The sequence below is a fragment of the Microtus ochrogaster genome, linkage group LG4 (genome assembly GCF_000317375.1).
Source record: "Microtus ochrogaster isolate Prairie Vole_2 linkage group LG4, MicOch1.0, whole genome shotgun sequence".
NCBI classification, from domain to species: Eukaryota; Metazoa; Chordata; class Mammalia; order Rodentia; family Cricetidae; genus Microtus; species Microtus ochrogaster.
This window is the reverse complement of record NC_022030.1, coordinates 41944870-41971969: the sequence shown is the minus strand read 5'-3', so window position 1 is coordinate 41971969 and position 27100 is coordinate 41944870. Positions and strand designations below refer to the sequence as shown.

Here is a 27100-nt window from a genome sequence, read left to right as displayed (position 1 = left end):
CGCCGCTCCTCCGGCCCTCCCCTCCTCCATCAGCCATGTTCCGCGCGCGGGGAGGGCTGGGGGAAGGGGCGAGCGCCGGGGGCCGGCGGCGAGGACAGCCGTCTCTGCCTCGGGGAAGGAGGGGATGAGAGCTGGGGGGAGCAGCGCGACGAGGAGGAGGCGGCGGCGGCGGCGGCCGGCGAGGAGCCCGCGCTGGGTTCTGCGGTAGGACTCCCGGGAGCCACCATCATGGTGAAGAGGAAGAGCTCCGAGGGCCAGGAGCAGGACGGCGGCCGCGGCATCCCGCTGCCCATCCAGACCTTCCTGTGGCGGCAAACCAGGTGAGGGGCGCCGGGCTGGGGGCGCTCGGGGGGTCTCCGGGTCGTCGCCACCGCAACCACCGTGCCACCGAGGCCGCGCCGCAGCCTGCAGCTAGCAACGTCTCTGGGGTGGAAAGCGAGCCCTCAGCACCCACTTAAAAGCACGCATTTAAAAAAAAAAAAATCTCACTGAAGTTTGACAACAAGCAGATTGGTAGTTTTGGAATAAATATATATTCATTATCGAGGGGGTGGGAGGGTAGAGAACCTGGGCAGAGGGGGCGGGGAACTAGGGAGGTAATTGGGACTGGTTCCCCCCCTCCATCTCTTGCTGTAATCCCTGCCTGGTGACCTGTTGTTTTCTACGTGTTTGACATACCTACTGTGCCCACTTGTTAACCATATTTACTTGGGTTCAGCCAATGTCGTCTTCATGATTAAAGCCCCTGAGCAGAGTGATTGTTGATAGATTTATCTCACCTAGCCGGGCCTGATCCCCCATACCATGAACAGTAAAGGGCTTTCTTGTTATTTTAGAGACCCAGTACAAATGAAAATAGATGCTGGGAATCATGGCCCATATCTGTGCTCACTTTTCAGTTTTTAAGATAAAAGCGCGCAAGGGGAATGCACCTCTTCTGTCCATTGCCGATATACAGTCCGATTCAAAATAAGAGTGGTGTGGGAAATGGCAAAGCCACGTATCTTTCATGTGTGTAATTAATGTGTAAAAGCCAATGTCGTCAGCTGTCCAACAGCTGCTCATTAATAAGCTACGAGGAAACATGAAATTTGAGTTTTGTAGCAACATGCCCTATTTATTAAAAATATAGTATAAAGATGCTTAAAGATAGTTTTGCTCATGTTTATAACAAAAACCTTTACTAATTTTTCAGTGCATTTTTGAGGCCTAAGCTGGGGAAGCAATATGAAGCCTCTTGTGTGGTATGTGATTCTCACCATTTAATGATTCTTTCCATAGTCTGTGTGATGATTTAACCCAAGCAAAGACGAAATCATATTAACTCCACAAGTTAATTCAATCGACAAATATTAATGAGCATGCCCTGAACCAGGCACAGTTCTGCTCTTGGGACAGGGTAAAGACATAAACAAAACACAGTGTTTACATCCTGACATGAGGCAGAAAGGCCACAGCTGAATATATACATAAAGTACGTAATAAGATAGATGGTGATGTGCAGCGTGGAGAAAAGTAGCAATGCACATTAGAAGAAGCTGTGGTAGGTATTTTATTTCAGAGGCAGTTGGTGGATTCGGGATACGGATTAATTGCTAGTGTGATGCTTGGGCAGACACAAGGGATGAAGGAAGGAGTGCCATCTTGAAGGGAGAGCAGAGCTACAAAGGACCTCAGCATCCCGTGGAAATAAACTAGAGGAATGGGTGGGAGTGAGGGGCAGTAGAAGAGAAGGCAGAGAGAGAAGAACGGGGCCCAGGGGAGGTTTTCAGGGAAGATTGACAAGTCAAATCATTAATCAACCAAACAGAGACCTTACAATGAGTGACTGTGGAGTACTTGGATAACTTAAGTAACTCTGCACTTTTATTTCTTGCACACATTGTGCAGGTCTGAAAGCAAAGAGTCTAAAATCATCCTGAAAATCCTGCTATTAATATTTTTACAGAATGAAGTGAATTTGACACCTAAGGTTCTAAAGGAATCCCATAGCCTTAGAAGACCTATTTTGCAAACTGAGAAAATAAGGCACAAGCTCATGAAGCAAGAGTGAAATGGGTCCCCCTAGCTCCACAAATGGATTTAGATCATGTATAGTATAGTGGAAAAGTGGGAAGTTGCATACTTCCATGCTGCCAAATATATTTGTAAACGGCTCTATGGATGATGCTCTAGAAAGGACTTCTGAAGTGTAAGATCCACAATTTATGGTGCAAACCAAGTGGAGAGTTAAAGACACAGTGCATGCAGATGCATACACACAAACCCACAGGCACACACACTTGGAGGCATTGGCTTTATTGGATTTTCACGAAGATACTTTCCAACTTTCCTTCATTGTCAGTATTAGTAGGATTTCTTGTATCTGAATCATTACAACATCTTGAGACTTTAAATCTTCATGCCCTTCCTTCTACCATGCTGACACTTTAGCTTAAGATAACCATGACTATTCTCTGCTCTTCGTAAACACTGTCTGAGGTTTCTAAGGTACTCAAAATATCAAGTAGTTAGGTTTCATGTGTGGATAAGTGAACAAGCGGGGAACGAGGTAAATAAATGCCAATGCAGGACACAGCTTCAGAGTCTCAAAAGTTTTTAAAGTTACATAAGCAACGTTTAAGAAGGAATCACATTAAATACTCAGTCCATTGAGATTATGAAAGTAATTCATCTTCTTTGACATATCTATGTACTTTTCATTTCCAAAATGAGTTTCTTTTTTCTTTTTTTTTGAGTTAGAAAGGAAATAGTTCTCATTAGATAATCCCTGTAATAGAAGTCACTTCGCCCAAATATCTTAATAATTACAACAATACAGCTAGAATATGCAGGGCTTATGTTACATCTTTCTACAAAACAATCAAACAAATGCATAGACCATTTAGGGCACTTAAGCATGAATCATGTTCATACAAGTTAAATCCACATTAACTTTGTTCTAAAAGCTGGTTGGTACATTGTGCAGACATTCTCTGCCCTTAACAACAACAACAAACAAACAAAAACAAAAGATCAAACTTGTTTTTCTGTAGTTTTCTTTTCTCTTTAAACACCTATTTGACAATGACAGAAAAGTTAATAATTTAGTAAAACATAAGGCAACATTTGTCACATCATTGCTTTGAATATTAAATGAGTCATTAGCCCCCAAGTCTTTTTTGAAATAATCTTTTTTTTTTTTTTTTTTTTTTTTTTGGTTTTTCGAGGCAGGGTTTCTATGTGGTTTTGGAGCCTGTCCTGGAACTAGCTCTTGTAGACCAGGTGAAATAATCTTGTACTTCATTAACACCTGTTGAGGACACTGACATAAATTCCATTCCTTTAGACACTTTTATAAAACTCATCTCATTTTGGTCTAGAGCTGTGGCAGCCACTTTGGCTACTCAGCAACATTTATATAAAATATTAATAAGTATAATATGGTATTATATTACAATATATAATATAATATTTTACAACAAATAGGTTGCTAGGTGGAGAAGTTTATTTTAACAGAAATAAAAAACCAGATTACATGCCAGGCAGTGGTCCCACACATCTTTAATCCCAGTACTTGGGAGGCAGAGACAGCCTGGTCTACAGGATAAATTCCAGGACAGTCAGGGATATACAGAGAAAACCTGTCTCAAAAAACAAAACAGCAACAACAAAACCAAATGAAAACCAAAATATAAACAAGAACAAAACAAAACATTTGGACCATATACCATATTCTTCAGGTCCAAAGCCTGAAAATTAGCAGTTAACAATGACCTATGTCTGAAAGACTGTAGGTCAGTGTACTCTTGGCAAGAATAAGTGTCTCCCCTCCCCCACCAAAAACCAAATTGAGCTGTGTGATTGTCTTTTAGGTAATGTAGTATTTTAGCATTAATTTTTAATAGTCTCCAATTTTTTATTTTGTATGCTTCCTAAAATTTGAAATCTGCAGTCCTTTGAACGGGTGTTGGTAGAAAACAAACTGCACGGCCTCTCCCCAGCCCTCTCAGAAGCCATCCAGAGCATTTCCAGATGGGAGCTGGTGCAGGCCGCCCTCCCTCATGTTCTTCACTGCACTGCAACCCTGCTGTCAAACAGGAACAAACTAGGTGGGTGCTATGGTACTGCTGACTTATGTCGTCCTTTATGTGCAATGTATACAAGAACATGTGTGAAGTAGTTACTCCTGTACCAGGCACTTTGCATACCTTATCTTACGTAGTTATCATAGGGTTTCTTTCCTATCAACACCATCACTATTGCCATTGTTTTTAAGCTTTGTATATATGAATGTACTCTCACACTCTCCACTTGAACATGAAAATAGCATCATAGCATCAGGTGAGTTAAAGATTCTGACCCGGCCTGTGATTTCCCATTTATCCTCTGATGCCTAATGCAACTGTATTCATGAGCTTGGCATAGTCTCCTAAGGCAGTGGTTCTCAACCTTCCTAATGTGACCCTTTGCTATAATATCTTTGCTACATGTTGTTGTGACCTGAACCATAAAATTATTTTTATTGATACTTCATAACTGTAATTTTGATACTGTCAAATTGTAAATATTTTTGGAGATGGGTTTGCCAACAGGGTTGCAACCCACAGGCTGAGAACCACAGAGAGACAGGACAATAGACAATAATTATCTTGCAAGTTGCTTTTCTCTTCTAGTAATATGTTCTAACCATTTTGCCTATGTTTAGAATACCCATCTTTCTTCTCATTCTCTCCCTTGGTTTGTGTCTCTACTTTGATGTTACAGGGACCTTTCCAGCTAGGTCTAAAATAGATTTTTTTTTAATCTTTACTGTTTAGCTTTTCTTCATGATAAGAAAGGCTTGTTTGGGAAAGCATTCATTTAGAAATCTGACTGATAAAATATGGTAGCATGCTGTTCTGCAGAAATCCTAGTCAGTAAGAGCCCCAAGTGGCAATGAGCCTTATAAATCAGTATTTGCTTGAAGTTTGGAGGGTTGCTAATGTCTCCTGGGAAATGGAGTTACAGAGAAAAGATGAGATGTTCTTTCAGAACAAAGGGACTCATCTACTATTCTGGCTTCTTACCTTCACCTGGCTGTGTGGTTGTCTCATGCAGGCCACCAGGATAAACTGGGTGTTGCTGAGACAAAACTCCTTCATACCCTGCACTGGATGCTTCTAGAGGCCCCACAGGACTGCAACAGTGATCAGTTTGGGGGTGCAGACCGAGGTTCCAGCTGGGGTGGTGGCAGCAGTGCTTTCATCCACCAGATTGAAAATCAGGGTTCTCCAGGGCAACCTTGCCGAAGGAGCTCCAAAGATGAGGAGGAGGGCAACAGAAGGAAGATATTCCAGAATTCCATGGCTACGGTGGAGCTCTTTGTGTTTCTGTTTGCTCCTCTCGTGCACAGGATAAAGGTAAGTAAGAAGCTAACGTTAGGTGTGGGGTGGGATACACATGAGGGAGAGCGGCCTTCAAAGAATGCTTCCATATCTGTTTGCCCGTGTCTTTGCGTGATCTTGCTCAAGAACTTTTAGTTCTACCTTAAACACCGAATTTTACTTTAAAAAATGCAAACTTCCTTATATCCTTTATCTACTCAATAATTTTCAGTGTGCTTACATGCAATGCTCCCAAAATTAAATGTGCTATATACATTCAAATATGATCTATGGCTTAAATTCTTTTCTTGATTTGTTAGCTGTTAGCTTCTATTGGTCATCTTAGTGTTCATTTTTGGGAGTTATAGGAGCCATTCCATGAAGGTGCTCTTTCTGTTTGCTCTGCATGCCTTTCCATCCTTTCTTCCTCTCATGACCCTTTCAAGTTCAGCTTCAATGTTATCAGTTCCATCAAGTTTTTCTTGGACCTTCTCCACGTAGATGCAGTTGCTAGCTTCTCTTCCTTTTCAGAGGCAGTTGCAACCATCTTTATTATAAATACAGGAGCTGGAGCAGAAGCCTTAGTTTTTGTGTGCCAAGACCTTTTGACAGTGATATAAAGCAACTGAGCTTTTATTTTAAAATATTTTAAATGCATAAAATAGGAAGCACAGCGTTGTATGTTGTAGTGAGAATGATAACTCTCCAGATATATGAATTTAGTTATATCATTTTTGTCTGATATCTCATTTGTAAAATCATGGATACCTCCAACACTGTTAAATATATGTGAGGCCTTGCATATCATATTCCGTTTTAGTACCAAGATGAGAGATAAGAAGCTATTCATGTGCTTGGCTGTTCCTTCAGTATTATAATCCTAATGAGTAGATATGCCAGACAGCAATGAATACATGAAGGTGGATAGAACCATTAACAGTCACTATGAAGGAGGGGACTAGTATCAACTTCAGTTTTTTAAAAAAAGCATTACTAAACACAGTAATTTTTTTTTTAGCTTTCAACTACTGAAAGTCTTTTACAAGAGTCACTGAAGGGAAAGCGTCTCTTCAACTGCGACAACTCATTTGCCTCTGGGATCTGTATGTCCAGGCCCCTGCCCACCTCTTCAGCCTCACTTCCTTTCCTGTCCACTAACCTCCATCATTACTGTGGGCTCATCTGCAGACTCCACAAACCCATTCTTAGGTTCAGGTCTTTGAGCTATTTTTCTTTTCTTGAAACATTCACTCCTGCCCTCTCCCTTCACATTCTCACGTGGCCATGGATTTCTTGTTGATTTAGGCACTGTCAAATGTCAACACAGAGGAAAGTTCCTCCACTGCTTTTCACCCTGTGTTTTTCCTTAGCAACTGTCACTACATAGCTGCTGGAGAACATCATTAGTGCTCATTACTCTCACTTGAACAGAGGTTCTAAATGGAGGGATGCTGTTTTCCTGTGTCACAACTGTATTCCCAGTGTCCAAATGAGTCCATGGCTCTCACTAAATGCTCTTTTTACTGACTCACTGAGAAAACCCAAGGTGTTATCAGATCCCTAAACAGCCGTCATATGTGATAAATAGTCCTTAAATATGAAGATGACACGGAAAATGGTTCCCTTAAAACCGCCTGTGGAGATGTCTGCATGTCAGCAAATAACATCTGAATTGGAAAAATAGGTGATCCTAGAATAACTGTAATGTTATTTGGAAGACATGGCTGAGAGTTCAGCTCTTGAAAACCAATGACATTACGTTTTGAGTTCAGTGCCTGGAAATGGCTACTGTATGACATTAAGTAATTCATTTTTAAGCCTATGTTTTTATCAAGTATAAATTGGAAGTAAGAACAAATTTGAGAGCATTCTGAGGATTAATCAATTTGTAGTATTTAACCTAAAACATAGACATTAAGAAGGCATTTTGTTTCTATGTCAGTATTTTATTGCTGCTAGTATTCTATACTATTGGAAGAGAAGTGCTAAGTTCTCTTTCAGCAGATCTGGCAGAGTTGAAATGCTCCCTGAAAGCCCTGCAAAGTTTAGCAGTAGCCTGGCAATGGGGCACTTACCAAGGAGTCAGTATATATGGACATGTTGTAGTGACAGATACATTGTAAATAGCTGTTATTAGCTATCTGGCTAGAATAATTATTGCACTATCATTTTTCATTGTTGTTTATTCTGGATACTATAAAAATATAATTATTGAGCCACGTAATATGCCTGCAAGGCTTTCTCTGTTTGAGGATGATGTAGGTTTTTTTCTAAGTCACAGGGGATGTAAGATATATAGATTAGTATTCCTTGGCTTTAACACTGTAGGCATTTGGGACCTAATAATCCTTTTGTTGGACACTATGCCATGACCTGTAAAATATTTAGTGCTGTCTTGGTCACATTCTCTCATCCCTAAGTTGTGACAGCCACAAATATCTCCAGAGGTCACCAACTGTCCCCAGTTCTATGGGTGGTAGAGAGTTGAACTTGACTGAGAACAGTACCCTAGACTTTTCATTTGCCTACTAGCTATAGGACTGTGGTGAAGTCTATTTTCTTCCCTGTCCTTTCTGCCCCTGACCAGTACTACTCCTATCCTTTACTCTTTAAATTCCAACCCAAATCCACAGCAAAGGCCATCTCTTCGCTCCCTGTCTGAGAGATCTACAAGTTGCTGGAGAGCACACATAGCCACCCCGGGTCTTCTACAAAACCATGGTCTCCTGACCTAGTGGAAGGCCCCTCAGCACTGGCACAGACATGTGCTCTCTCACATCAGATGACAGGGACACAAAGTTTAGTGAAAGATGAGACCAGACTTCTGTGCTCTCCACTCCCATTCAGCCTCCAGTCTCTGTGCTTGCTTCTCGTCCGTAACCGACCATGTTTCCATCCACCCACAGGCATGTTTGTATCTTCGTTTCCATTTTTCCAGACATGAAGCTGAAGCACAGAGCTGAGTATCCAAGCAGTTAATAGCTGAACCAAAATCCCAGTCCATCAGATTTCCTTCTACGTCTTCCCCAGCTTTTGTGCTGGAGCAGTTACCAGTCAGGCCATAAATAACTAATGTTGGACTTATTCTTGTTTTGCAGTCTGTACTTGGTTCTACCTCAGCCATATTTGAAACTGACACTGTGCCTTCCTATTGCAAGGTTCTATTGCCCAGATGGCACCAGTGGCTGCTTGCTGTTTTTCTTGCATCCTTAGCTCTGCTGCTACAGCTTTCCTTGAAGAGCCCCTCCCAGTGACATGAGGCGTCTGTGCCTAAGCTGCGCTCTCCTATTTCTGCCTCTTCAAGTCAGACGACTCCTTGCCACAAGACTAATTTCAAGCTAGTGATCCAAGCAGAGAAACCATGGGCAGTTTGTTTTCTCTGGACTGATCCTGTGGTCTGTATTTCACATCATTAGCTTTTTAATTACCTTTGCTTTCTCCCTCGCTCCTGACATATCCCAGGAACCACTGAGCATTTTCCTTCACTCCTGACCTACGCCAGGAATCACTGAGTACTGCCCACTTTACCTTGAAAATAGTTCCCAAATTTATCACATAACCCCTGCCCTCTGGTCACAGACTTTGTCCTGTAACTTTGGACCCTTGAGTTGCCATGGTAAATGGCTCAGCTCCTTAATGTTTGCTCTAGGAATGTGATTTTCACCAATGAGAGGTAACTTGTAATTTTTTTTATCGCTTCAAGGCTCCTGTGAGGGAAGAGAGTTGTTAGGCAAGAGAAGAAGCGGCTAGGGAAAGAAGCTAGAAGAAGCTAGACATAGGACAGAAGAATTAGAATAGAAGGAAAACAATAAAGAAATTGAATAGGAAAAGCCTGGAAGAAAGATTTATTTGCCCTCAGATTTCCTGAGTCCTTCGCTGGCTGCTGCTTCCTCTCTGAACCCTGAGAAGGCCATGGGGATTGACCCCAAAGACTCTCATTACTTCTCCATGCCTTAACCTGACCTAAGCCTTTAGCATCTCTTACTTGAACCTCCTACTTTCAAGCTGGATTTGGTTTCCTGGTTTGTGTCATAAAATCTGTAGTCAACACTAAAGTGGCTGATATAAAGTGCAGATCAGACACTGTTGAGCATCCTTACAAGGATTTGCTGGTTTGTGTCCGTGCTGTGTGTCAAAGTCCTCGCTCTGGTATCTCGGACCCTCTGTGGTGTGTACACCTCTCTCTATGAGCTCTGGATGTTTAGCCATGTTTTTTCAAGGCCTTTCCCTTCAAAGGTCCTGCTGCCAGGAATGTTAGGGTTAGGTTTACATTGTTCACCCCTCTGACGAGAAAACACCTGGTCGTTCTTTAGGATTTTACTCAGACTTTATGCTTGCTCATCTCTGTCTCAATAATACTGTAGGAACACATTTATTGTTGTAATTAACTTGTTTACTGTAATCTTTTTCTAAGTCTTTCTCTTATTAGTTTGTGAATGGTTAGAAGTTAGAAATTATAGTTACATCTGTGGAAGGTAACACAGTATCTGTACTTAGAAGATAATATTCATTAGATGAGTTAATTTACAAATCAACAGTCGTATAAGTCACTCATTTATTTATAAGACATATTCATGCTTTTAATTTACAATTAACTCTAATATTTTACCTAAATCATTAATATGGATATTCTGCCAAACATACTATTAATTTTATACTCAATTTAATGGGTGAAAACAAAATACATTTGATAAAGTGCAGATTCTCATATTGGCACTTATTCTTTGAAGGAATATTTCTTGGGTGCCTACCATATATGAAGCACTATTTAAAATTTTAGAGAAACAGCAGGAGATAAAGAAAAATGCATAGCTGTAAATGGACTTGAACAAACTTGTGTGTGAAGTATATAATTTTGTTTAAATGCTAGTTGCTCAGAGAAATCTGCTCAGTGACCAGTGAATTTCTCAATGCTCTCATTGGAATGAGACCTCAGCGGAATAAATAAAAGCACCCAGAAGGTGCAGAAACAGGTTCTGCCTGTGAAGGCATCTGCTTGTTTTCTCAGGATCCTTTGAGTCTTCCTTCTGAACTTTGTACATGATTTCCAAGAAGTGTTCTCCAGGGACCAAGTTTCTGGTTGTGTGCGTCCATAGCGCACATAGAGAAACACTGAAGGAGTGTAATTAGCATGGTAGGGCCTCTGTAATATGACAAAAACACTTAGAAAATAGCACACTGACATAAGAGGAAACCACAGGTGTAGCAGGTGTTCAAAAATGGAGAGAGAGACAAAATTGAGATGCTATTATCTGGAGAAAGTAGAAATATGTCCCCTTAACCAATGAGGATACATTGATGGTCAGGATGGGGAATTGTCTGGATCAAGTTGGCTTATTTTGATGGTTCAATGATGGAAGAAGACCCAGCCTATGGTGAGCAGTACCATTCTCTAGGTAGGGCATTCTGAACTGTGTAAAACAGGAGGAAGCAAGCAGGGCGTGTTTATTCTCTTTGACTTAACTGTGAGGTGATTTAACTAGCTACTTCTAGTTTCTTCCTTCTTTTTCCATCAAAAACAGATAAATAATTTTTTCCTCTTCTAGGTTGCTTTTAGTCGGATTATTTATTACATAACACAATAGAAATCAAATACAGACTCCCAAGTCTCTGATAATTTGAATTTATCTGGGGATTTGTTTACTTTATGTGTGTGTACCTGAGTGTATGTATTTGAAGTATATAGGTGTAGTGCCCTTGGAAACCAAGAGAGGGTGTCATATTACCTGGAACTGGGATTTCAGGCTGGTTATGAGCTGCCTAATAAGGATGCAGAAAGCCGAACTCTGGTCCTCTGGAAGAGCAGCAAGTGCTTTTGACCACCCAGCTTTCTCTTCAGGCCTTCATCTAGGAATTTTGTCAACTCCTTTTAGCTCAAGGTTAAAAGATAAGAATATCTTTCAGTGAACTTGATTCACCTTTTGTTGAATCACTTTTCTTCTAGCTTTAAAGTCCTTTTTGCTGATATCTTCTAGCTCAGGGGTTTTTAGAAAATCTCACAGGGTTTGTAATTTGATGGGTCTGAGGATGAGAGCAAGATGAGACCTGAGCCGCCTCTGTGCCTTAGAACTTCCCAAAGCAATAGCACAAGTTAGAGTTGCAAATACTGTCCCAAATGAATCCCTTGCTAAATACTGTCCCAAATGAATCCCTTGCTCTCAGAAGTGTTCACCGGTCTGTTTGTAGTCCCTGCTTCCACGTTCACTTTTTTGATAAGCTGAGATGTTTAAGATGTGATCTTATGATGTGTCTGAACTCTATAATATGAGGCTGCATTTTCAAATGCCTAAGCCTGTCTCTCTGATGGCACATAGAGACACAAATGGCACATCGAATGTGTTTCTGGATGGAGCTTTCCATTAAAAATAACTGTACAGGCATGGGTTGAAAAACCAAATTTAACAAATATTTATTGGGTATCTTTTTGCACACAATTCCCCATCTGTGTTAAATGTTGTGGTGGTGCTGGGAGCCAAAGGAAAGGGGGATTCTTCAACTAGTCCTTGCCTTGAAGAATTAAGATTGTTAAAAGAACATTATGATATCACCCACTCTAAAGAATCAAAATATATTTACCCAGTTCCATGAAATAAAGAGAGAAACACTGGGGACCAGGAGTCAAAGTAGCCAGGCTCTGAGGATATTGCCTTCTGAGGGAAAAATAAGAACAATTATATAATTAACAGGAATGACACTTTAACCAAGCATAAAGAGATCTGCCAAGACTATGGAAATAAACAGATCTCCCTCACTGCAAACAAAGCAATATTTATGTATTCCATGATTTTTCCAAAGCTACATTTGATTAATTTTTCATTTTCCATAAAGCAGGCCACTGTAATTTCCATCCTGACTGTAGTACTAACAGAATCATCTGTTTGCCTAGAAACATCCATCCGAGTGTTTGACAGAGCAAGTCCCTCTGAAAATGGTCTGTGCAAGGTGACAAATTCCCTGACGCAACCAATTACTGAACCTCCATCTTCTCTGTCCGCAGGAATCTGACCTCACCTTCCGACTGGCCAGTGGGCTGGTTATCTGGCAGCCTATGTGGGAGCACAGACAACCAGAAGTCTCTGGCTTTACAGCCCTGGTGAGGCCCATCAGGAGCATCATTACAGGTTCGTGACTCCAGTGCCCAGGCAGGTCACCTCACAATAGGTATTGTGGTAGAAGGGTTTTCTTTAAGAAGAGAATCAAAAGCAAGTCTCTCTGGAAAGTTATCTTGGTGGCCTAGGTATGAAGCATGCTCACTTGGGACACATATGATTTGGTCATGTGACTTTGGATATATCATTTAACTATATTGTGCTTTTGTTTCTTCATCTAAGAAATGGGAATTTAAATATTAATAGTGTTCATAGAATTATTGTGAAGAATAAAATGTGCATATATACATGTATATATATATATTATAAATATATAATCAGAAGAATGACTGTCATATTGTAAGAGATCATTATAAAAGTTATTTTTTAATTGTGGTTATGATAGATGAAATAGAGGGTCCTTGGAGATCTCTTCATAGTGTTTTATTGCTATCAAAGTATTGTACTTGAAAAACTGGAATTGTGTGGTGAGCTAGTTCTGTGGTTGAAGTGATGTAGAAATAGCCCAGCATGGTAAATTTTTAAGTGTACAAAAGCTTAAGTATCCTTCACTCTAAGCACATCTCTTGCAACTTAACAGAGTGCATGTTCCTAGTAATGTAAAATAGAGACACTAAGTGCCTTACCTGGATTCCTAATAAATGTAAGTGAGAAAGTACATAAAGAGCCTGTTTGGGAGTAAATGCTTAATAAACTCCAGTCCTCTGTTCTTAGTCCTACTTTTAGTGTCAATAATAAATAAATTATATAGAAAATCTATAGAAACATATATGTTGTAATCATATGTATATACATTTGTTGGAAATGGTTTCCTTAGTTTGTAGGTTTTGGAGGCAGAGGGCGGAAGATTATGTATGCAAATGGTCTCTATAAGTGGAAGAAAACCAGAAACAAATTCTCCCGTTCTTTTTCTCTATAACTTAACAAAACTCTCTAAGCATTTGATATATTAAGGAATCATTGTAGCCATCGAGTTTCTTATTAGTCATGTGCTTGAAAAGATTATTATTGTGACAAATAGAGTCATTCAAAGGAAACTGATTTTTTTAACATAATAAAGAGTAGTTCACAAGTCTCACTATATATATATATATATATTATATGTCAACTTTTGAAATATATTTCAAGAGTTGTATCACAGTTTTAAATATCAAGGAACTAAATAAGTAAAGGTGCTATAACTGAATCTCTTGAGATTCTATATATGGAATGAAGTTAATTTGGATTCAAGCAACTGGATACAAAATGTAAGATGAATGCAAGATTATTTAAAAAAAACAAGCCTAAAAGTAATAGAAATAAGGCCAAGAGTAAAATATGCATAGGTATAGCAAATTGTTATTTAAATGTCATACCCTCATGATATGTTAAAGAAATGTAATTTTTAATGTTTTTTAAGTTTTGATAAGTTTTAAGTTTTTAAGTTTTTTAAGTTTTATAGTTTTCCTATACAAATGGAATAGCCCTTCACAGCTTGACCCTGGAGTCTTATACGTGTTCAGCCAGTTCTGTACCAGAGATTCACAACTCCAGTATCTCTCTCCTTTTGATTCATACATTGAGGATCATTCAACAGATTTTAAATATTTCTAAGAAACCCTCCATGACAGCCCCATGGACTATTTGCCTTCCTCTCCTTTGACTTCTTGGAAGCACAGAGAGTTGGTTTCTTTCTTCTGTCCTTGATGCCTGGGACTTGACAGGGTGCTCAGCATCTGAAGGGAATTCAGTCATGACTTAGACAACATGGCTAGAAAGACAGTTCCACAAGGAGACCGTGGTAATAACTTGTGTTTTCACTACCTAACCAGGGCAGACACGACTACCACGGTGATCCGCAGTTACCGCAGTTGCCTGGTCCTAAAGTGAAGAGGTTGTTCATTACCACAGGCTCAGTCTAACTTGGTGACCGACCGAGACACCGATGACTGGCTTGGAATCTTCCATTAAATGTCAAGTTAAACTTCCCGTTGCCGGGGTTCTTCATTTGTAAATTGGTATAATGATGCAGTGGTAGAATAGGGTGACCAAAAAGATTAAATTAGCATATGTCAGCTACTTAGGAAAGGACTCGGTATGCAGTAAAAGTGGGATAGCCCTTACCTTTTTATTTTTATTATTACCAAGTTCTAAAGCTCATCCTCATCAATCAGATTAAAGAGATAAATATCTACATCGAAAACCTGAGAGGTTTTTTTTTTTTATTGGCTATTTGATTTCAGTTCATCACACATGATTTAACATTTTCTTTCAGGGTAATTACGTTATATAAACTGTTCTTATTTGAAAATGCTGTAAGCCTATGAGATAAAATGAGCTTGTGATATTATAAAATTGGTGATAATTTTTTCCTGTCATCTTTGTAGCCAAGAGAAGCTCTCCTGTCAACAGTCAGAGTCAGACCTGTGAATCACCAAATCAAGACACAAAACAGCAAGGCGAGGTGAGTTTGTTACAATCTTGAGAAGAGGGATAGGGGGGACACTTTGAGTAGCACATCGTAAAAGCTCAGACATCAGTTTTAGATTCATCCTCTCCACTCAAAACCCTCTATCCTGAACATGCACTTTGCTCAGTCTGAGACTTTCTGTCAGTCAAGTGTAAAAATGAATTTTTAGCATCTTCCAATGGTATAGAGATGTTGGAACAAAACAATGTGAGTATTGTATCTCAACGATGAATATGAAGTAAGTCGTATTTTATCTCATTGGCTAGCATGTAACAATAAGTACTAGTTGTCATTCATCGCACACTTAAAAAGCAGCTGGACCGGGAAGGAACCAGATCAAACTAGTCCCTCTGAATGTGGGTGACAGTTGTATGAATGGGATAGACTGCGAGGCCTCTGACAGTGAAACCAAGATTTACCCCTACTGCTTGTACTGGCTTTTTGGAAACCCATTCTCGTTGGATGGACACTTTGCTCAGCCTAGATATAGTAGGGAGGGCATTGCACCTTCCCCAAAGCAATGTGCCTTACCCCCTCTGAGGAGTGGATAGGGAGTGGAGTTGGGGAAAGATGGAGGGGATGAGAGGAGGAGAGGGAGTGGGAACTTGGATTGGTATGTAAAAAATTAAAGTAAAAAGCATTGCGTGATCTCCCTCCACCTTCTATTCAACCAGAGCAAAATAAAACTTGACACTTTGCATTGAAATTGGCACATTCTAACTGGCATCTTTCTCTTTGGAATAGCATTATCTTCCAAGCTGACCTCGTAGCTGGAGGCTTTAGTGTATTGACATATCTACCATTCTCTGAGCAATTGCTTACACCAGGGCTTGTAAACATTATGTAAGATTTTTTTCACTGACAATGTCTTTGTAATCGAGTGTGCTTGATGGTCATTGGTTGGTCACCCTCTCCCTGCCTGGTGGCAGTCTTGACAAGGCAATAATTCTTGTGCAGCATGCATTTGGTCATGTGCAGCATCCGGGTCAGTGACCGAGGAGGATGTAGAGGATGAGTAGACAGCCATAAGAAGAAATGCTTTTATAAACTAATAGTCCCACAAAGGGGACATTATTCCTTGGAAAACCTCAAATATTAACTCCACTGCTGTTTTTCACTTATCCTCTTCTTCCAAATATACATAAAATGATTGCATAACCCAAATTACACAACAGTGATATATGCATATATTCTTTGCTGCTCAGAACACTGAGGCAGGAGGATTGCAACTGAACTGCTATGGTAGCCATCTGAGGGTCTTTGTCCTTTAGAAGTTAATCTACAATACCTACAGAAAAATATTTCCCATTACCTGAGCAAAATTGCATTTGTCAGCTAAATGGAATTAAAATAAATTACTCAATAAAATGAATAACAGAGTGTATGCTTGCAGACCAGATCCTCAAAGGTCCCCAAAGCCAAATAAAAAATTTGTGATACTCTTTTTCTCATGAATGATGGGAAAAGCTTCATCCTCAGGTTCTGACTTGAGTTTGATAACTTCCTTTTATGCTGGTGTCAAGCTGAGCCTCACACCTCCGTTCTGTCCTTCTTGGTGCTGACATGTCTTTGCGAACTATGGGGTTCATAACTCTACAGTGCAGATGCTGGACATAGAAGTGAAAAAAAAACAATGAAGGGCAAGATGAATAAAACTTATAAAATAGTTAAGCCTCATGCTTCAAATGACACCAGTTTTTCTAGAAATCTATTTCCATTGCCTTTTAGACAAAGACAGTCTCTAGGCCTGTGATCGCTTACGCTGCAAAGGAACTCTTCATGTGACTCTTTGTGCATGAAGGAGATAGTTCTAGAGAATATTACCTAGCAAGGGAAGGAGCTAATCTCCTGTCTCACCTCCCAAAGGGACATCAGGTGGCCAGTGAAGCACTGCAGTCTGATTCCATCTCACCCAAGGCCACCATCTCAGGCTGCCACCAGGGAAACTCGTTTGATGGAAGCCTGTCCTCCCAAACTTCCCAGGAAAGAGGCCCATCGCATTCAAGGTAATTGGCCAGAAGGCTAGATGAAATATCTCCTAACTACTGAAAGTTAGAAGGTCTTCTAGCTACTTTTACAGCCTTCATTCTTTAAAATCTGGATGTGTGTTCTGAATATGTGAGGGTTTAGCCGACATATAAATTTTTATTTACAAGCACAAGTATACGTGCTCCTCATTCTAACAAATCAGGCTGGAAGTAGGAAGACATGTCAGATTTGGTGAGACCCAAATACAGAAATCCCAATGATATTATAAGAAGATTACATTGCAGTCATGATTAAGGATCTGCTTTACTGGGTAAGAACACTTTGTATCAGTAAATCCCTGTAGTGAAACGAGTGTTGCCCAAACACTTTGAAATGATAAGTCTACTTTTTAAAAATTTCAACTCTGGACTTTCCACAGGGCAGGGAACCCTGACTGCTCTTCAGACTCGAGAGGGAGGGGGAGAGGAGGGGGGGAGGGGGGAAGGAGTGGGAGGCTGGGAGGAGGCGGAAATATTTTTTTCTCAATAAAAAAAAATCTTTAAAAAAAATTCAACTCTTCCCTGTTGTTTTGTGAACATAGCAAATTTGCTTGCAAATTCCTTCTGGAAGGACGGAGCTAGTCTACCCCTTCCTCCTCCCTAAAGGAACTGTGGACACCTAGACTCACAAATATGCCCCTTCACCTAATGAGCCATAGACTAAGACAATCTCTGTATTTCTTTCTACTTTCCAGTGAAATTGTTGTTTGGGTGATAGTACTTTAAAATGATCTTTTAAATGTAGCTTTTTTGACATATAATTTCTATGCCATAAAATCAACCTGTTAATGTTTTAATCATTCCTTGGTATATTTACGAAGTTGTGTAACTATCACCAAAATCCAGTTTTAGAAAATTATATCATATTCAGTTGTGGTTACTCCCTTTCCCACACAGACTTACGGAAGTCTCTGTCATACTTCCTGAATGCTTTGGGTTGAATTTTTAGGCCCTGTGTACAAAGGGAATGGTATACTGCATCTGCCTTCTTTGATTTAGTAATGTTTTTTAGTTTTTTTAAATGTACATCACTACACACATCATTCCTTTTTATTGCTGAATATCATTAGCTTGGACAAATCTATCAGTTTTCTTTACTCACCATTGAGTGGATAGTTTGTGGCCATATTTTGTATATTATGAGTAATGCTGTTGTGATCATTCCCTTAAATATTTTATGGACACAAGTCTCCATTCCACTGGTGGACAGCCTTGAATAGACTTGCCGAGTTGTGTAGCAAATTTATGCCCAAATTTGAAAAGAACTAACAACTCTTTTTCCATATTTGTGGCACTATTTTACACTCCCCCCAGCAATATATGGGCCTTCATATCCTCAGAAACATTTTTATTGTTTTTCTCTTTTTATTATAGCCACCCTAGTGAGTGTGAAATGGGATCTGACTGTGACTTTCATTTTCTTTTCCTAATGACTAAGGATGTTAAGGATGCTTTCATATGCTTATGAGCTATTCAGAGGTACTTTTATTAAAGGGCTATTCAGACTTTTCCCACATTTTAACTGGGGTATCTAAGTATTCACTTTTAATAATCTTTAATATAGTCTGCCTACAAATCTCTTATTAGAGAAAAATAATTCACAGATATCTCCTTCTAGTATCTGGTTCACCTTTTCATTTAATGGTTTTTAAGTAATTTATCTCTACCTAGCCCTAAACCAAATTGTTTAAGTATATTATTTTTGAGTTTTTTTCTAGACTTACTGAAAACATAAAGCCCTGAAGAAAAATATTAGAGTCCTTATATTTGTAGGCATTAGTACATCTGCATTTATTCATTGGTTTTGATTTTAGTAAGTGGCATTAACATGGTCCCAGGTATCTTACTTTAAAAAATTCTAAAGGTACAGCTCAGTTAAGGTTTCCATTCACACACCAGCCCTTCGGAACCAGCCAAAATACCTGAGGTTCATTCCAATCCAAGTCATTTACAGTCTGCTTTTCACGTCCTTTCTCAGCCATTTAATTCAAATCATTACCGTTTTCCTGTTAATATTCCTACAAGTGCTTCTAGTGCCTATATCTACGTTCAGCACACATACGTTATCTTTGTGTGCACTGCACATGTCCTGTTCCAACTGCCCATGGCTAAAGAGACAAATGGCGTCTCTTGTATGGTAAAAACAGGCCTAAGATACCTGTCTTGTACATGGCTACTGAACCAGAAGTAGGATGCACTGGCCAACAGCAGTTCTAACGCTGACCTGAAGTGGTGGAGGCCCTTTGACTAGAGTGAAACCCACTCTTGACCATGCCATGGTCTCTATCAGCCATCGGTTCAATCCTCTAAGTCAACTTGTTTTCCCCAGAAAGGCAGCACATGTTCACAGCTTTTTTCCTGCAACCAACACTTGGGGGAGGGGACTTGAGAGCCTACTTTCAATGTTTAATGTCTCTGGAAGTGCTTTTGCTGATATAATGTTTTTAAAATTTATATATGTTCACTGTGAATTTTAATAAAATCCAATGGATAGACAAAATACCCATTTGCATATCCCATCTCTGTCTTAGACTTCTGTTGAAGAATAATAATTATAATTTTCTTATAAGTCATTATATATGCACATATAAAAAGTAATTATATAATGATAATAGACTGTATAATAGATAATATGCAATTATATACCATATAATTATATAATAGTAACATATCTATAGGTATAGTACCAATAAAATTATATAATACCATAAAATTATATACACATAATAATATAAGGATAACAATAGATTATATATGTATGCAAGTATATGTATATATAAATACACGCATATTGATAATTATAATCTATAATATTTGCATATATATTACATTATACTATATGTGTATATATTATGTATTTTATATGGTTATAAACATTATACAATATATTTGCATCACACTGTCAAGGTTTGTAGAGGGCCTTTGTCAGATTTCATAGTATTCTGAAATATGATCTTAGATTACTTTAAAGTCTTAACAAGTACCTCTATATCTTCACCCTTTCTTGATCTTTAGACTGTGCTTATTGAACAGGTCCCTGAATTTTATGTTTGCAGTCATCCACTTCTTAATTTTAGCATAATTTGTTCTCTGTGAAAACTGGGAGATTTCTTTGTTATTATGTGTCATATTACAAATCTTTAATATTTTTTTAAAATTTTCTATCTCTTCTCTTCTGCTTTACTGTAACCAGCAAACAGAAACAAGTAGGTGTCTTTCATTAGATCACCGAGTGTGTTGGGTACATTTCTGTAACTTTCATACCAATGTAAACTCAGTCCCACATCTACATAGCAAAAATCTTCATCCCCCTGTCTCAGCAGCATCCTTTTGCTCCACCAGCTTCCTCAAAGTTCAGAAGTTGTATTTACAAATTGTAGAAATTTTATGCTAAAAAAAAAATCACCTTCCTCGTTTTTTTTATATTGGTTCTACCTGTTCTATAGTTCTACAATCATTCCCCAAGTTTAAGGTTTATTTTGTTACTGAAATCTCTTTTGAATTAGCCCCACTTCCTCAGCATCAGGTTCTCTCTTTAAGTCCTCACATGACATGGGAACTGGCTTTGCTCAAAACAAATTATTCAAGAAAGAGAACACCAGTATAGAGCTTCAGTGTTTTTATAGTGCACTCTGAAGCTCGCAGACTGTCGCTTTTATATGTACATCACTACATCTAACCCGGGTAGGGTATGGAATTATCCTACACTAGGGCATAAGGAACAGGAGGCAGGGAGCACTGGGAACTATCTTAGAGGCCAACTACAACAAAAAATATTAATGATAATGTCACTATCATTTTATATACTATCAATTTTATTACTTCTTTTCCATAAGTTGTTGAATATGCTTCTTCTACCAATTCTGATTTAAATTTTAAAATGTTTAATTTGATTTAATATAAGAAGTATATCTACTTCAAATACTCAGATTATGCCAGATAGTTTTAAAAAGTCATAAAGAAACAGTAAAGAATGTAAAATCTTGAGAGTGTAAAATATCCATATTTTATTTCTTGCATAGTTTTCTTGACCATTACAAGCATTTAGAGATTATAAGTATAAGCAGAAAATGAAGTTCCTTTCTCTGAAACCAAACTGTACTGATTCTAATCTAATTGTGTATAAAAACAAAGCTAACTAAAATGTCCCATTTTCTTATTTACAAAAGGATGTTGTTTTGTTTTGTGACATTACTAAACTCGAGCCTTCTGCCTATCATCTATCTGCCTACCTATGTGTAATCTGCCCATCTCTCTGCATTTCTTGATGCAAATGCACAAACACACACACACACACACACAACACAATACACTCTTCCATAGTACAAGACACCCACATTATGTGAATTAGACATGCAATCAGTGACACTGTGAAAAAATGGGTTGTCTTCTCTCTGCCTGCCTACAGTGGCTGGTTACCATGGAAATTTTGCACAAGTCAGACTACTTAACAAATGCTAGTGTTAATGTATCTCCATTGGAGGAGTTCTTGTGTTTATTGAACTTGAAGCAAAAGCCTTATTAACAAATATCCTAGCAACGAAAGCTGTCTATCTAGATCAAACAAATCCAGATCACTGTGGCCAGTGCCCTGACCTTAAGTGAACTCAGCATCACTCTTTCTTGTACACTGCAATCAGTGAACAAGTAGCTAGTTTTAAAATTGATGTAAGATCTCATCTTTAATTGCTATATGCATAGACATAATTAATGCTTCATTAAGTACTGCAGGGGGTCGAGGACAATTCCCACATTTCTCAGTGTTATTTCCAGAATAATTCCTTGCTTTCAGTGTGTTCTGCTATCATTTTACAGTCCTCCTGGATAATAACTTGATTTCCCAAAACTGATTTTGGTCAGAATAGATTAAAACACTGTTACCGTTGTGAAGATCTTTTCTCATCATCATTGTTTATTGTGTACACATGGCTTAGTGAAATGCTAGCTATTCAAATATATTAGAAATATTTAAACATATTTATTTAATTATATATTTTTACAAAATATATTTAGTAAATTATATATTAAATTACAAATGTTTATAAATTATATTTCTAATTATAAATGATATTTAAATTATTGAGAAATAAAACATACTCCTCCATTAGGTAAATAAATGGTTTGTCGCCTCTCTGCCTAGCTACAGTGACTGGTTACCATGGAAATTATGCATAAGTTAGACTGCTTAATAAAGGCTAGTGTTAATGTATCTCCTTCTCTGTAAGTGAGCCTCTCTTATTCAGTCATAAAATTTTCAGTTCTTTTGCTACCCTTTTATGTTTTAATTTATTGAAATGGCTTTTAACTTCCATTGGCCAGTTAATTACATATGATAATGCTGTCCTAGATGAAACGCTTTATCAATTTTTACTTTTTTTTGTTTTGTTTTTCGAGACAGGATTTTTCTGTAGCTTTGGAGCCTCTTACCTAACTAGCCCTTGTAGACCAGGTTGGCCTCGAACTCACAGAGATCCGCCTGCCTCTACCTCCTGAGTGCTGGCACGCGCCGCCAGCACCTGGCCAATTTTGCTTTTTAATGACCTCCAACCAATAAAGCTCACACTTCAAGTTAACTAATAAAGTGACTGAAAAAAAAACTAAAGACACACAAGGTTATAATTATTTTCTGCTGAATTCCTTGTTGATTTGTTTCTATTTTCAAGGGGCCTGGGATGAGCAATGGTCAATTTGGGGTGCCAATGAGTTAGTTCCATGAGATGGAAACAGAATTGTACTTCAAGGAAAAAAGACCCAATCTCAGACAAAGAAGTGAGGTGCCAGCTGGAGGGGGAGGAGCCACTGAAGAGCGCTATGCAACCGCTGAGATGGAGGCAGGGATCCTAGTTGCCTGAGAGTGAAAATAGCAGATGTCCCAAGAGTCCGGGGATGAAAGTAACAGTTACAGATGGACTCTAGGGTAGCTGATGCAGCTAAAGGAAGTTCCGGGTTGACTATGGAGCAGAGAAGCACCAGCCAAAGAGAGAAAAACGAACTAAAGGGCAAACTTTATTAGAACCGACAAACAGCTCCTGTGAATGGAATGGGAGGGGCCTCAGAGGTGTGGGTCTACCCAGGGTCTCTAGGTTGGACTTTTTATAGGTTCAAGGGGACCCACCCATTCCAGACTTTTCCATGGTTGGTTCTACAGAGTTTCCCCTGCAGGACTCTTTGTAACAAGAACATTCTTTTGAGAGTGGGGCAAACTTGGGGGCAAGAAACAGCCCCTCTTAAAGAACCTTACCTGTTTTTAAGCTCAAGTTCCCCTTACCCTCCTTCAGTTTCAAATAGAGTTTACTCCATATCAATCAACTAAAATATGAATCTATAATTGCCCTAGTTGGGGGAATGCTTTTAGTCTCTGGTCACAGCCTTATTTATATCCAGGGAGTCTTGCTGCTCTGCAGCCCGTCATCCAATCATTGAACTGACAACCTCTGTTAGAATAAGGAATAAGGGAGAAGGAGGAGAAGAGGAAGAGGAAGAGGATGGTGATGAGGATGATGATGATGATGATGATGATGATGATGATGATGCTGGTGATGGTGATGATGATGATGATGATGATGATGATGATGATGATGATGATGATATTGATGCTAATGCCTAAAGGACTTAACTGAACAGTTAGTCTCTAGTTTTAGTTGAATAAACTCAGTGTGTAGAGAAAGACATAAATTTCGTCATCAGGTGTCCTGGGACGTTAGGCAGTCAGCATGTCAACCAATGATGGTGTTTCACTTTAGCAGTTGTTTTGAATATCGGTCTATAAGGGCGGAAATCTAGGGCATTTGTTCTTCAAGTTTATTAAGGGTATTTAATAAATACCTGAGGATACTGTTTAGGACAAAACTTCTTGAACCTGACCCTCAGAAATTTCAGTTTGGGAAATTTTAGGGGAAACTTTGATGTCTGTTTTCTTAACATCTTCCCCCTTTCTTGTGCTTCTTGTGGACTTTATAGAAGTGGTCCGTTGGCATCTCATATGGTACAATGTTCTAGGGATTTGAAACTTTTACCAGATAAAACCAATCTAATAACTATAAAATTTAAGAACCCTAAGTTATGGAGACAAAGGAGAGAGGTTATGCTAACTATAACTAGTCAAAGGAGGGAATAATTCTGCTGACCTGCTGATAGCTGCCTCTACCGCAGAGGATTAGTCAAGGTTCTTATAAACCAGATGACTGTCATGATGACTTGAGGACCTGAAATTACCCAGCTGGTATCCAGCCAACCTCGTACTTTGTTTTTTCTTTGTATTTCTAACACTGGAAAGAATTCCTATTCACTTAGGTGTAAATGATAGGCTTAGAGGAACAAGCTACATCATGGTTCTTAGAGGAACAAGCTACATCATGGTTCTTTAGGAAAGAGAAATGGAATAGGTCTGGGGAGGGGAGAAAATGAAAGTCTCTTAGAAAACTGTGTAGAAATGAAAATCAAGGTTATTATTTTCCCTCAAGCTAGTGCTGAGGGCATAAACAGTCAAGGTTCAGAAGGCAATGAAAAGTCCAGTGGACAATTTGAAAAGATAGTGAAAGAGTTTTCTTTTTTAGCAATAATTAATTAATTAGTTAGAGTTGAAAAGCAGTGCAAGTATATTGATAACTGAAACACCAGTGCATGCAGAATAGAAAATAAGGTTGGAATAGATAGCATGGTACACACCCGTTGTCCCAGCACTCAAGAGACTGGAGCAGGAAGATCATAAATTCAAGTCCAGGCTAGGCTACTTAGTGGGTTGGGAGTCAGGCTGAGCTACATGAAACTCTCTCTCAAAAATAAAACAGCAGGGCGCACGCCTTTAATCCCAGCACTCGGGAGGCAGAGGCAGGCGGATCTCTGTGAGTTCGAGGCCAGCCTGGTCTACCAAGGGAGTTCCAGGACAGGCTCCAAAGCTACAGAGAAACCCTGTCTCGAAAAACCAAAAAAAATAAAATAAAATAAAACAGCAGTAACAATAAGGAGAATGAGGAGGTGGAGGGGGGGAAAGGAAACAAAGAAAATGGATTTGAATGCACATTGGACAGACGTTCAGCACTGTGTGGATTTTGCATTTCATTCTAAGAATGATTTAAAAATTCAAGGAATGGTGAATAAGAGAAGAAGCAGGGAGATCTGAAGGACATAACTGGGATCCTACTGGTGAAACACGTTGGCCACTAGCACTTGGATGCTGTCTATAGGTAAAGCTGATGAGAAACTGTGGGAAGGAGAATCCCTAGGACTCTATGATGATTTAAAATTAAATCTCTGGAATGCTATAATAGATTTAAAATTCAATCTCTGGTACCCTATGATAAACTTAGAATTGGCTGATGATCAGAGTATTTTACTTCCCAATCTAGCTTTCTGAGAATTTAGGATTATATAGAAAGCCTATTCAATATGACTTCCATCCCAATTAATAATTTAATGTGTAAGCGGGGCAGTGGTGGCACATGCTTTTAATTTCAGCACTTGGGAGGAAGAGTCAAGGAAGTTTCTCTGAGTTCAAGGCCAGCCTTGTCTACTGAGTGAATTCCAGGACAGCAAAGGCTACACGGAGAAATCCTGTCTTAAAAACCCAAAGATAGATAGATAGATAGATAGATAGATAGATAGATAGATAGATAGATAGATAGATAGATAGATAGATAGATAGATAGATAGATAATTTAGTCATAGATATAATTTCGTATATGACATCTAAAGTGCTTGAACTTCTTAAATTTTATCTTCTAATTGTTATCTAAATTATCCAGAATAGGCAACTATAAGATAACAGCAAGGGCTGGGGAGCTGACTCCAAGCTTGGAGACCTGAGTTTGATCTCTTTAGCCCACGGTGGGAGGGAACTGGCTGTCACAGTTGTCTTCTCACGGCACTACACTCACAGTGGTACAGTCACCCACATACATGCAAACGTATACAATAAACAAATGCAATAATATTTGAAAATACTTTTTAAAGACAACATGACATTCAGAACTTTAATTTACGTGGAGAGTTGTCACTTAGTGTTCCAGCGATGTTGTTAATGATAATAGAAACAGCAGTGGGTCCTGTGGTTTGATAAGAGAGTAGAAAGGGCTGTAAAAATGACAGACAGGGTACCAGATGTGACCTGGGGTTTTATTTTTAAAAACTATTTCTACAACGTGCATTTGTAGCGTGTGTGTGTATGTGTGTATGTGTGACTCATGATTTTTGATGAAACTGTGAAGTAGAACCAAGGTCCCACCAGACACACAAACCCCGAATTCATGCCGTTTATTTTCAACAGCAGGCTAACTGTAACTATGTCTTGCTTTGTTCATTTTAAAACACTGATAAATTATAGATCTTTAATTCAGCACATGTTTATAATCCAGCGCTTGGGAGGCTATGTTAGGAGAATCAAAAGTTTATGGCCAGATTATGCTACCTATGGAGACCTGTTTCAAATAAGCAGGCACACAAATGAACAAAGAATGAAATCCCCAACATCAGGAACTTGAACATTCAGGAAACTTACTCCTCACTCTCAGTGGTTGCATTTTCTTTCAAGAGGTCTTTCTTTGTGTGGGGATGGTGTCAAAACTTTCTTTCTGCATCATCTAACTTGGAAGAAAATTGTGCTTGTGGATCGAGTTTCCAGTTTATATCCCAGGAGGGCTCAGCTCCCAGAAAGCTGATTTTATTTTATCATTTATTTTCTATCATTCTTACTGGATGATATGTTCCACAAGATAGACTTTTACACCCACAGCTGTCTTAGTTTCGCCAGCTGTGACATAGCCTGAACAGTTTCTAAACAAGAGAAATGTATCTGTCACAATCCTAGAGGCTGCACATCCGAGATGAGGGCATCAGGATAATTGACTTTGGGTGCAGGCTGCATGCTTCTTGTGTTCCCATGTGATAGGGAGACAGCGAGAGGGCACCCTGAACTGTTTTGTGTACAGGATTATTTATACCCACTTGTGAAGACTCATGACCTAATTATCCCCACCCCTAATTACTAGCACATTGGGATTTGAAAATACTAATTTCCAAGGACAAAAATACTCAGTCCAATTCTCTTAAGATACCTACCATGGTGTAATAATCTAGGTAATTACTTAAACCTCTTTTTTTAATTTTTTATTTATTTATTAAAGATTTCCGTCTCTTCCCTGCCACCGCCTCCCATTTCACTCCCCCTCCCCC

General features: G+C 39.0%; 1 protein-coding gene across 5 annotated transcripts in view; it reads left to right on the top strand.

The window, feature by feature from the left end:
• Nucleotides 1-6: 6 nt before the first annotated feature.
• The window catches only part of Unc80 (unc-80 homolog, NALCN channel complex subunit), a 198698-nt gene continuing 171604 nt past the window's right edge, over nucleotides 7-27100 (top strand). For all 5 annotated transcript variants that reach the window (XM_013351641.2, XM_013351640.2, XM_013351638.2 and 2 more), the window contains exons 1-7: nucleotides 7-320; nucleotides 1196-1244; nucleotides 3935-4091; nucleotides 5080-5381; nucleotides 12343-12466; nucleotides 14821-14897; nucleotides 16770-16909. In XM_013351641.2, coding sequence (XP_013207095.1) covers nucleotides 229-320; nucleotides 1196-1244; nucleotides 3935-4091; nucleotides 5080-5381; nucleotides 12343-12466; nucleotides 14821-14897; nucleotides 16770-16909 — 941 coding nt within the window. In that variant the 5' untranslated portion in view covers nucleotides 7-228. The remainder of the gene's footprint in view (nucleotides 321-1195; nucleotides 1245-3934; nucleotides 4092-5079; nucleotides 5382-12342; nucleotides 12467-14820; nucleotides 14898-16769; nucleotides 16910-27100) is intronic.